Source organism: Hyposmocoma kahamanoa, unplaced genomic scaffold (genome assembly GCF_003589595.1).
Source record: "Hyposmocoma kahamanoa isolate Upper Pololo Valley unplaced genomic scaffold, ASM358959v1 84, whole genome shotgun sequence".
Taxonomy (NCBI): Eukaryota; Metazoa; Arthropoda; class Insecta; order Lepidoptera; family Cosmopterigidae; genus Hyposmocoma; species Hyposmocoma kahamanoa.
Window position 1 is genome coordinate 984686 of NW_020654229.1, and position 11443 is coordinate 996128.

The 11443-nt window shown below is 36.4% G+C and overlaps 1 protein-coding gene across 1 annotated transcript; it reads right to left on the reverse strand.

Moving 5' to 3' along the window:
• Positions 1–9449: 9449 nt before the first annotated feature.
• Positions 9450–11219, reverse strand: LOC113234563 (ubiquitin-related modifier 1 homolog). The gene is made up of 2 exons (XM_026469908.1): positions 10978–11219; positions 9450–9578 (listed from the first exon to the last, which is right to left on the reverse strand). The coding sequence occupies exons 1-2, from the start codon at positions 11176–11178 to the stop codon at positions 9450–9452; spliced, it is 330 nt and encodes a 109-aa protein (XP_026325693.1). The 5' UTR covers positions 11179–11219.
• Positions 11220–11443: the final 224 nt, after the last annotated feature.

Genomic DNA, 11443 nt, shown 5'->3' on the forward strand with positions numbered 1-11443 from the left:
TACTTTCACTCGAGTAAAATCAATGTAATATATGAACCGAGTTATTTGTGCCGACGACAACATTTAAAAACATGGCTGCCGAGCCATGTTTTTAAATGTTACTCAACATTCATACTAAATGAAGTTAAGGCCCGAAATGCTATGTAATCAAATTATGTACAGATTAAAACACAATTGCGTGACTGTACGTGGGTATAGCCGTGCACGCAACTGTTACACATTGAATGAATGATGTAGTCTTTGTTGAACATATCACCGTTAGCATGAATACGCTCATTCAAGCAATGTTTACTCTTTTTTATTAAGACTCCGGTTGATATTCAAAATTTGTCATTATACTAAAGGTTTACTTATACAACAAAAATCTATGGTAACGACGTTTAATTCTTGAAAGTTGTGACGATCTAGCAGGCTGATCCCATGAGAAGAAATTTCACGAAACGATAGGGATTGCTATTTGTAAATAAACATTTGTATACATTTATCATTTACAAATTTATTTCAAACAGAGACTACCTGCAAGAGCTGTACGGGACATTAGCAAGGATTTTTGTCATCCAATTACGCGAAAGTTGTATAATGACCTTTAAGACCTGGAGAATGGCAAGTTTTTAATATGGACTGGAATCTAATTATAGAAGCAAACAATGTTATCCAAAAAATCAATAGACTGTCTTTGAAACTCAAGGGATACGTGACTAGGCATTAGCATATCCATATATAGAGAGAACGCTGCCAGCATCTTGGGCACCTTTTGCCGCGAAGATCCAATTTTATTCATATAATTTAATCCTAATTTTAGTTACAAATATTTAAGCTTTTATTGTACCTTATCTGTATATTTCAACATAAGTAAAATAATATTTTCACATCGAATTCTTAGGTTTTCGCGATTGTTACACATAGGAAACGAAACTATTTCTCTTTAATGAAAATTTTCACAATCAAATTCAAGTTATGATAAAATAATATGATCTGCAGCTAAAAAAGCTGTGATCCATATACATTGACTTATGATATTTATTTATTTTCTTATTTCTTATTATGCCATGTAGTAGTGATGCAGTGGCTAATCGTCTACCTTTACACACACACACACGCGCGATTTTAAACAGCGATGAAAACACGATGTAACGCGTGACTGCATCGATACAAACGAACGATTGCATAGGTACACTTGGGATTTATTTATTTATTGAAAGAAACACCATTAACTTAACACAAAATGATCTTAGAAATATACACACGTTCATCATACAAAGTATGTACAGCGCTAAAAATTGAGAGTTATGCCTGGTGCACGAGTCTTTCACTTGCGTTTTTCGCTTGCTTGCGTGACTTGTTTCGCGCATACGCAAAGATCTGTCTTGTGTGCACAGGTAGGATTGCTCACGATTCCCTCGCTTGCGCCGGGCGCTTGCTTTGTGTTGGATTTCTTTGCTTTGCGTGTTTTTGATATCTAGCATGTTTGATATATCCACGCAAGCAACAGGCAACGTTTGCGGAGTACAGCACTACTTGTCAATCACAGAGCACCAGCGTCCAATAAAACCAAAGCAAAGACAAGGCGCCGCGCATGCGCGCAAGTCTCTACGCAACGCAAAGCGGAAGATTCATGAAAGCCTTTGCGCGGAAGACAGATTTCTACGCCGTGACCCAGCCAACGCAAGCAAGGGATAACCGCAAGTGAAAGACTCGTGCACCCGGCAAGTCAATATGACACAAAGAATAATCTAAAATAATCATTGAAAAAAATTACACACATTACAATTACAGAAATAATTGATTATAAAAGATTTAGGGATGAAACAATTGCTTGCACATGCGAATAAACTGTTTAGTGTTCACTACATGAAAGATGTCTATGTCATTGTCTCTGGTCAAAGTCAAGTCATTGTATGACTGCATGAGTCTGTTCAAGGGGCATGCCTTCCGAGATTAGTTTGGCTACTAGACAAAACAAATGATTTCGCAATGGGGACCTTAGGAACTCTACGAGGAACGTTTAAGTTGATGAGAGGCAGTGTCAGTGCATTTAAAGGTGATTGCATCGATGGATCGCGCGTTTGTATCGATGCAATCACGCGTTTGCATCACTGATTATAAAAGGTATTACAGAAGCGTATACATCTCCCTTTAAATGAATTCGAGACATTGTGAAGACGACAGTCGTCTTTGTCATTTTGTTTATATTTCTCATTTAAATATTATGTCTGTCACTATTTTTCACAAATGAATTACTACTTACTATTCTCATAAATAGTACATTTATACAGTAGTGACGAACATCGTCGCTTAATCTGTCGTCCGCTAATTTTAAATCATCTCAGTTGTGTGTGGATAGAGTATCTTCTGCTAAAAGTTAAGGGCGCGTTCAAATTAGCCACTGTTAGAAGCACTGCATCCGCGCGGATATAGATGATATAATAATATAATAGATGCAAATTTCCATAGTAGTTTTAGTGGATGTACATCATTTGCTCATGGAATGTGTTCAGACTGGTTTCCGTACATTTAATGTTGGGTGGTTTCAATCTGTTTTATCGGAGCTAACATGTAGTGCCGCGAAGATTTTGTATAAATGTTTGGTTGGGTAGTCTTTTGATTTATCTGTCTGGATTTTATTAAGTTTTTTTGAGGTACCTATTTATTGATTTTCTAATGGGGCTGACATGTTCAATAACGATCAAAGCCCCCAAAAAATAATAACGAATAAGGAACACACTCAATATAGACCCGCACTAGGGAAACCCTGTGTCGCAGGTGTCATGGACACACACATAGATAACAACACAATTTCTCTCGGCCCGGGAATCGAACCCGAGACCTCTGCGTGGCAGTCCAGCATGGTAGCCGTTTGGCCACGGAGGCAGTCAAATTCAGAAATAAATAAAGAATAAAAAAGGCGGTTTCGATCGTTATTGATTGAATGATGAATGAATGAATATCGTCACTGCATTCCACTGACACTCTATTCAAACTGAATTATTATTGCAATTAGATTTTAACAGAATAACAAATAATATCATAATTGCAATATAATCTTAATGTAGCCTCAATGGAATCACAATGCCCTTTTTTTTTTTTTGACGGGGGGGAAATCTTTATGGAACAATCACAATGCCCTGCCATTTCAAAGAATATTAATAGAATTGAGGCACATGTGAGGTTGTTGCCAAGCGTTCCACTATTAATTATTTTTTAGTTATTTCAGGACTGGAGCGAATATTTTAGGACATCTTGTTTTTCTCGGATGCAACAGTACTACTTTTTATTAAGGTTATGTTTTTCAAGTGTATATACATATGTATGTCCATTTCTTTTTCACACTGTACAGCCTAAACAGCTTGATGGATTTTGACATATGAGGTGTCGTTAGGTTCGTCTTGATTGTGAGAGTGTCATAGGCTAAAAATAATCAAAATAGTGAGGAAGGGAATATTTTTTTTATCTTTCCAGATAATTTGTTCGCGTGTCGAGTTTTTGTTTTTTAAATAATTTTTAGATTTGTTTCAGTATCCTTTAAACAAAAAAACAAAATATCGAATTTTCACTTTCAAATTTCGACCTTAAAACAAAGTACAGTAGTTATGGATATCGCAAGTTAAGAGATATTAGTATAGTCAATTTAACTTTGATTAATCGTTTAGTTCGAGCAAACACTTTTATCGTTGAGTGTATACTGCCCTTTACAAACAAGGGTGCGAATCGAGGGGTCGCCCCTTTTCATTTTTTGAGATGATGACTGACAAGGACAGGGATGAACTTGGTTTTTTATAATTTCTTTTTATAAGTAATATTATAAACACAATAACTCACTTGTGTAAAGCTATTTCTACATACATACTATCACGCTTGCCTCCCACTGGGGTAGACCGAAACTGCGATAAGGTACACTATGATTTTGACGTTACAAACTCGCTTCCTCTACTCGCATAATATTTTCTTTTCACCGTATATATTTATTATTTTCATCTACCTTTTTTAAGCAGTTCCACAATCTATTAACTACTCTTAATTCTAGGAAATGAAACCATTTTTCCGGATTTAAATCGCGTATATTTGATTTTTTGAAACAAACCTCTTAGTACTCTTAATTATTTAAGTGCACCTGGTGATAAACGACACGCCTGTCCATAGCAATTGCCATGCTACTCAAAGCTTTACAGCGTAAAGATCTGGAGGGCAATGCCACTGCGCCCGTCAGCCTAAAACATGAAGTTGTCAAGTCCCAAGTGCCTGTATACCTTTGAAAACGGCAACGCAATAATGCACACATTACTGCTTCTTCTTCTTCTTACAGTGACTATTCAATCCTGAAGGTTGGCCGTCAGCTTCCTGTATTTGTCTCTATCAACAGCCAACCGGAACAGCTGTTCAACAGAGGCAATGCCGGGCCACTCCCGGATGTTCCGCAGCCACAATGTCTTTCTTCACCCAGCGCGTCTCTTTCCCTGCACTTTGCCCATCATTATCAGTTGTAGCGGCATGTATCCATCGTTCCTGATCACGAGACCAAGATATTCTATTTTGCGCCTTTTGCCATGACATTATTGTTTAGCGGCAGAAATAGGTAAGGTGGCAGTACTTCCCTGAACGCACTTTTCACGAGTTCTACTACTATTAAACACCTACTGTTCCCTTCTCTTAGAAGGACTCAACTGACCAACTCTGTCTCACTAGATTAAAGATAGGCCTGCTTTTATCCAGAATCTCACCTAATTGAAAATTAATATGTAACCAATAAAGGGCCCTTGAATAAACAACCTTAATCCGTCACTGTGCTCCAGTTTTTGACATGCACCCCGACGCGTCAGAGTTTAGCCAATTACAGTGGCGTGACATCAGAAGGCCACAGTCTGACACGGGGTTAAAATACTATATAAAATGTCATCATATTTAATACGTGGGATTTGATATTAAACCCATATTTTCCAGTAGAATAAATTGTTTCGAACTCGCATTTTTTTATGACACCATGTGATAGGACGAGCACGTGCTGTGTCTGGTGGTAAGCGCCACGTCTGTCCATAACAGTTAGAATGCCACCAAAGATTTATATAGCAAAGATCCAACCGCCACTGCGCCTGTCACCCTGAGACATAAGTTGACAAGTCTCATGTGCCTGGAATTTCACCAGCACCCTTACCCTTCCAAACCGGAACGCAGTAATGCTCACGTTACTGCTTGGCGGCAGGAATAGGTAAGGTGGCTCTTATGCTACTTATCTATTTATTGTCATTTTATATTTTCATGAATCGAGCAAAGAAAATATAATTGTCGCGACAAATCGACCATGTGCATAATTTTTTAACCGACTTCAAAAAAGTAAGAAGAAGAAGAGGTTCTCAATATTGTATGATTTTGTTGACTCTTTACTTGTTGGAAAGAGGGCACCTCAGTATTGGTCCAATTTAAATTTGAAGAAAATATTCCACCTGTAAGGGTAGCAAACTAGGGGATGAATCCGGTTTTGAGCACTTTCCGGTAGCCCATTTCAATAAAACTTGATAAATGTGATTCCACAAACTTTTGAGGTCCATTTTTTATAAAAAAAGTTACGATGACTCTTTTTTTTATTAGAAAAGATGTAACTGAATACTGGTTCCATTCAAATTTGAAGGAAATATTCCACTTCCGAGTGTGGCAAATTAGGGGGTGAATCCGGTTTATTAGATTTCACCCACTTTCCGTCAACTGGAATAAAACTTGGTAAATAGATGTAACGAACACTGCAAAAGAGAATAAGCAATCTTTTGAGTTCGGTTTTATAATATAAAAAAGTTAGATAGGTAATTATTAGTTCTATTTTAAATTGAAACAGTTTTATCAATTTCTAATAAGCTATGGGCTCGTGCAGTGTACCGGTGATGTGTTGCGACTGCGGTCGCGTCGAACGACTCGCAACGACTTCTAACAACGAAGTACAGTGCAGCATGCGGGAGACTAGCGACATAACACTACCGGCGACCGGCCGGTAGCTTAGTGAATTTGCGAATAATTATCGTATCTACAGGGAAAATGGATATAATATCAAAACTTTTTGTTGGAAATATCCGTTTTACGGGTCCGTGCCGTAGGAAGGATAAGCAGAAGGAGATTTATTCATCCAATTAATATTCTGCGGCGATTACGAACTGCATCAATTAACCTATCTGGGTCCATTATTATAATTTTAATTAATTATGTAATAATCTAATAACATTAATTTATAAAGCAGTAGTCACAAGCGACTTGCGACGACTGATCGCTGCAAGTCTAACGGCCAATGGTCGTCGGTCGCGGGCACGTCTCACGAGCCTTAAGTTAAAATGTTCTATCAAAAATATAACATAAAGCAAGGAATTGATGATTGATGAAATTTTTTGTATAAAGAATTCTCAATACGATAGTTGATTTAATAATTTCAGTGTCCTTACATACTTTAACAAAAAATAAGGTTCTGAATCTATACACGCATCGTTATGGAAACTTTGTAACCGTTACGAATTTAGGTTTGTCAATAAAAACTCTGTTATAACATAAGAGTAAGACTTCTGTCGAATCTCAGGCATTAACACGTTCCAGACCGGGATCAAAATAGTATATAAATGGTCTGTGAAAATAACCATAATTTGTGGTATGGCGGGAAAAATTTTCACGTGACCGCCGGTGGTACATCATCACCCCGTCAACCAAAAGACTTGTCAGGCGGAATGAGTAAATAAAAAATAAATAGTAAAAACACGTCTGCATTTTTGCGCGATTCCCGCCTCAAAACCCAACTCGTGTATACATAAAAATATGTCTGACGAAAACTGTACTCCGCTTGTAAGCTCGGAATCACAGCAAAGTCATGTAGAAACGATTTTTACTTGATAACTTTAAATTACTAATACAAAGATCGAACACTCAGAAAAAATTCCTTCGATCCGGCCGGATTCGAACCGACGTCTTCTAGCTTACCGTGCCAGACGCTATACCAACAAAGCCACGGAACGAACCAGCGGACCTCACGAATTTTTCTATATGCTTGGGTCGTATCTTTATATTTGGTTTTTTCTTGTATGTTATATTTTTGACATCTTATTTTCTGGTTAAATTCCAATTGTTGTAGTTTATTTCTACTATTGATTTAACTTTAATGAATGCTACTTCTAAAGTGAAATAATCATTGTATAAAATATTCACATGCCAAGTTTTGGTGAAATGTACGATCTAATAAATAATATATTATAAGACCTGCATTGTTAATTACATTGTACAACGAATAAATATCTTGTGTTCTTGTATTCTAATAATCATAGGTACCTAATAAGATACATACATAATAATACAATGTATCAGAAAAAAAATTGATTTATTTATTCCAGTTTTTTTATGAAGTACATTTATTCTAGGTCTTTTTTTCAAATAAATACTTTTATTAACCCTAATTTTTTTTACTATTTCACACAGTATCGCACTCCTGAGTGACACTACGAAAATTTGACTGTTCTATAGAGCGGGAAAGATGCATTTAGCACTTTCTCTCAAGACGGTCTGGGTTTCTTAATTTACCAAAAGTCAAGTGTTGTGTGACCACCAGTGGTACATAGCGCCCGCCTGATGGTCCAATTGTCTGTGCTCGACCGGTGGTGCACCCCGAGCTGAACGTGTTAAAGTTTTGTTGTTGATTTAAAAATATTTCGATAAAATATGCTATGAAAAAATTTATTATAATATAACCAATTTTGTAAAACTGATTTCATAACAAAAAACACACAACCAACCTCAAATTTCATTCCTCGCCCGCCCTTCAAGTCATCCTATTAAGCCACGCGTTTTTATGACACCGCATCACGGGTGTCGATTGACATTCCTAACCCCATGTGCACCCTTACGTGACGTTATTATACTGCGTCCCTCTATTTGCTTATGAGGGTTGTTTTCTGAAACATTTGTTTGGTTTATTCAAGAGTATCCGTCACACAATGGTATTTTTCTAGTAGTTTCCATTATGCTAAGAAGATGGCGCCTGGCGTAAATCGAAATAGAAAACAATTTCTGTAAAACCGAAAAGTTCCTTTTTCAACAAAAAACTTCAATGTGTCATGACCTCAAATATAACAAAAAAAAAACAGTAACAAGCGAAATGATGAAATTAAAGGCACATGGATCTTGTCACTTATGTCTACGGGTGGCGGGGGCAGGGACAGTGCCCCTCAGATCTTTGAGATTTAAAGCTCTAAGTGGCACTATAACTGTTACGGACAGGCAGCTTACCATCAGGTGCACGACTTGTTCGTCAAGTCACTTGGTATTGTAAAAAAAATAAAAAATAAATTAAAAATACTATTACCATAAATGTGTTTTAAAAAATGCTTATCCTTTTATTAAGTCGACGTACAGTCACGGAGTTGTGTTTTAATCCTTGTATAATTTGAATAAGTTTTATCAATTAGTGCTCAAGGGAACATTATATTCAATGATGAATATAATGCAGTCTGCATTATATTCATTCAATGTGTAACACTTATGTGCATGACTGTACCGACGACTTTTTCAATGTATTTATTTTAATAATTGTATGTATGAAAAATATATCGGTTTATACCTTTATTTTGAGCTTAAGGGGCACCATGTTGAATACAAATAACTTACGGTGGTGAATCAATGGGAAAATTGTTCATAGAGATTGCTCTGCATGCATTTCTTATCAGATTGAGAACGCCCTCAGCATGAAACGATGCAAGTGAACAAAGCACATGGTACATGTAACGTAGTAAATTAATAATATTTTATTTATTTTATTTAGGATGTATTCGGAAGAGTCCCGTGTCCAACAGTGGAACGTATACTTAGAGATATCGAACGAGGAATGCGCGCGAGCCATTTTTTATAGGCGACTACTGGTTCGGTTCCTCGCCCCCTTTGCGGGGTATCAGGCAAGCCGCTGTCCCGCTACCGCTTGGACGACGGCTCACTCTAAAATCTATCTTGAAGAGAGACGCACGCGCATTTTCTTCTAATAGCGATTTCCGCAAAGTTAATTTTTTTTCGTAATTTAAAGTATTTAAATCGTTGTTTTTTAAACCCACTTGTTTGGGTCCGAGGTTCCGGTACCTTATTACCGTCCTCCTCGTCGGCTGGCCTGAGCCCAGAGAGCGACACCGTGCCCCGGACATCTATTCGGCGGACGGTCCTGTCCTGGTTACTTCAACCCCGGACGTTACTTCGGCGGAACAGCCAGGGGAGTACCAGCTGCTGGTCGTAGGAAGGCAAAAGTTCAGTGAATAACCGTTGGGTTTTAAAATAACGAACCGCGCCCAAATAAATTTTGTTTACAAGGGTACTCCTTCTTTTATTTAGAGGCTCCCCGTAACATACATCAGAAACCACAGCTACTGAAAGTCCAAAGTCACTTTCTTCAAGTACAGGTGTAATGGTATGTAGAATGAAACAACAAGTAAATCTTAAAATATATATTTCTATCCTCCATGCAAAGTGGATATGAACATTACAGTGTCGTTACTCTTTAGCTCATAATCCAGCTCCCCGGCGAGCTCCCAGTCCGAGTCATTTATTAACACTAAGATGCCTGGTCTTACGGAGTCACCCTGAAATAGGAAAATCACCACACCAATTAAAAAATAAACAACAAAGCAAAAAGAGCCTTGTTAACCTGTTCATGAAGAGTGATGTTGTTTACTGTAAAATTAAATCTCAGAGTATATGGATGGATCTCAAAAAACTAACTACAGGCTTTACAGAGCAATTTCCAAGTACTTTTTGTGTATGACTTTGGCATCACAGTACATTTTCTCAAATATTTTGTATGCCTGTAAAAATATACATAATTTCATCAAGAAAGAAGATATCCATAATATTAACCTTAGAGCTAAGTTCAAAGTCAAGGTACCACGATTTCGTTTAACTAAAGTAAAAAAATTTTTTTTTGGGAACTGTATACATTTTTACAATAAGATTCCAGAGAATATACTAAGATTATCATTTCCTAAGTTTAAAACATACATTAAAAGTATTTTAATTGAAAAGTCAATTATTACAAAATTGTAGACTATGTGTTAGATAAAGATGTATGGATAGACAACATGAGTCTAGGGGTCGTATTCCAGAACTCTACTCAATGCTCAAGTCAGGATTTGAGTATGGTTTAAAGCACTCGAAATCATACTCAAGTCCTTGCCATTAGGGTCGTATTTCCAGTGCTTGAAATCATACTCAAGTCTGCTCAAATCCTGACTTAAGCATTGAGTACAGTTCTGGAATACGACCCCAGGATTCCACACAAATTTGATTCAAAGTGTATTTATATTATAGCATTTAAGTTTATTTGAAAAGAGCAACCCCTACAGTTTCTTGCTTGTTCTTCTCAGGGAAGTCAGCGTAGTGAACGAGCAGTAGCTTAAAAAATTAAGTTTTAATGAAATTAATAAAAAAATTTTACTCAATAAATGATTATCTGACTGTAACTTAGACTTATACTCTGTTTGTACATTACAGTAGTGTTGGATAGGACAAATAAGCTTGAGGGAGACAAATAAGCTTTGAAAAAATGACTTGGTACAATGTCCTAGTTCAAATGAACTGAGGTAGTGATAAGAAAGTTTGCAACTACAGCAGTAACTTAACAGACAGAGAATATTAAGCACATTTTCATTACTTGACGGTATCAATCAATTGGATAACTTAAGTGTTATGATATAGTATAAATAAATGCTAATTTTATTTAGTACTATGGCAGTAGGATTATATGATGTAAGATCAGCTACAAAGCGGGCAGCGCAGGATCATTGTTGCATTATTTTGTTGAAATCGAACTGGTGTGACATGAGGCGAGGTGTGAGCTGGGACATTTTTATGGCATGAGGTGTACAAGTAACTCAATAATATTACCACTTTATCATTAACATAGTGTTATATTTATAATTACCAATCGATTAAGTTACATAGTAGTATAAATAAATTACGAAACAAATCTACAATGTACAATACCTGTAGAAACAATTCTGGTCTCTCCCTCAATAGATTATCCTTAATCCAAAGTAATAATTCGCGTATTGTCCATCGTTCATTTGCACTCTCGGGATAATATTTCTTTAAGTTCGGAAGCTCTATTTCTCTTTTTTTTATTTTATCGAATAGCAATTCAGCTCCGCCACCGAATTGCAGATTTAGTTTTAGCGTTTCGGACATTTTTAACACAAATTATCAAAAATTTTAAGTGTAAATTATAGCGGCAAAATAAATTTTAAGAATTACTTTTTTTAACTTTGTAATGTTAATATTATTTACGACAGCTGTTACAACTATAAAAACATTTAATCTTTAATAAATTTTTGTTCGACTTTCCTATGTTTGAACAATTTGTGTATAAACAAAACATTACAACTATATACTACTTTTAAGGTTGTGTTTTTTGACAGTTTCGGCTTATTTTCAGGTTAAAATTAATTTTCTC

Excerpts from the sequence above, each read along its gene's own strand:
- LOC113234563 (XM_026469908.1), bottom strand. The coding sequence starts at position 11,178 with ATGTCCGAAACGCTAAAACTAAATCTGCAATTCGGTGGCGGAGCTGAA. Across the intron at positions 9,579-10,977 it reads GACCAGAATTGTTTCTACAG|GGTGACTCCGTAAGACCAGG; the intron begins GTATTGTACATT and ends TTCCTATTTCAG.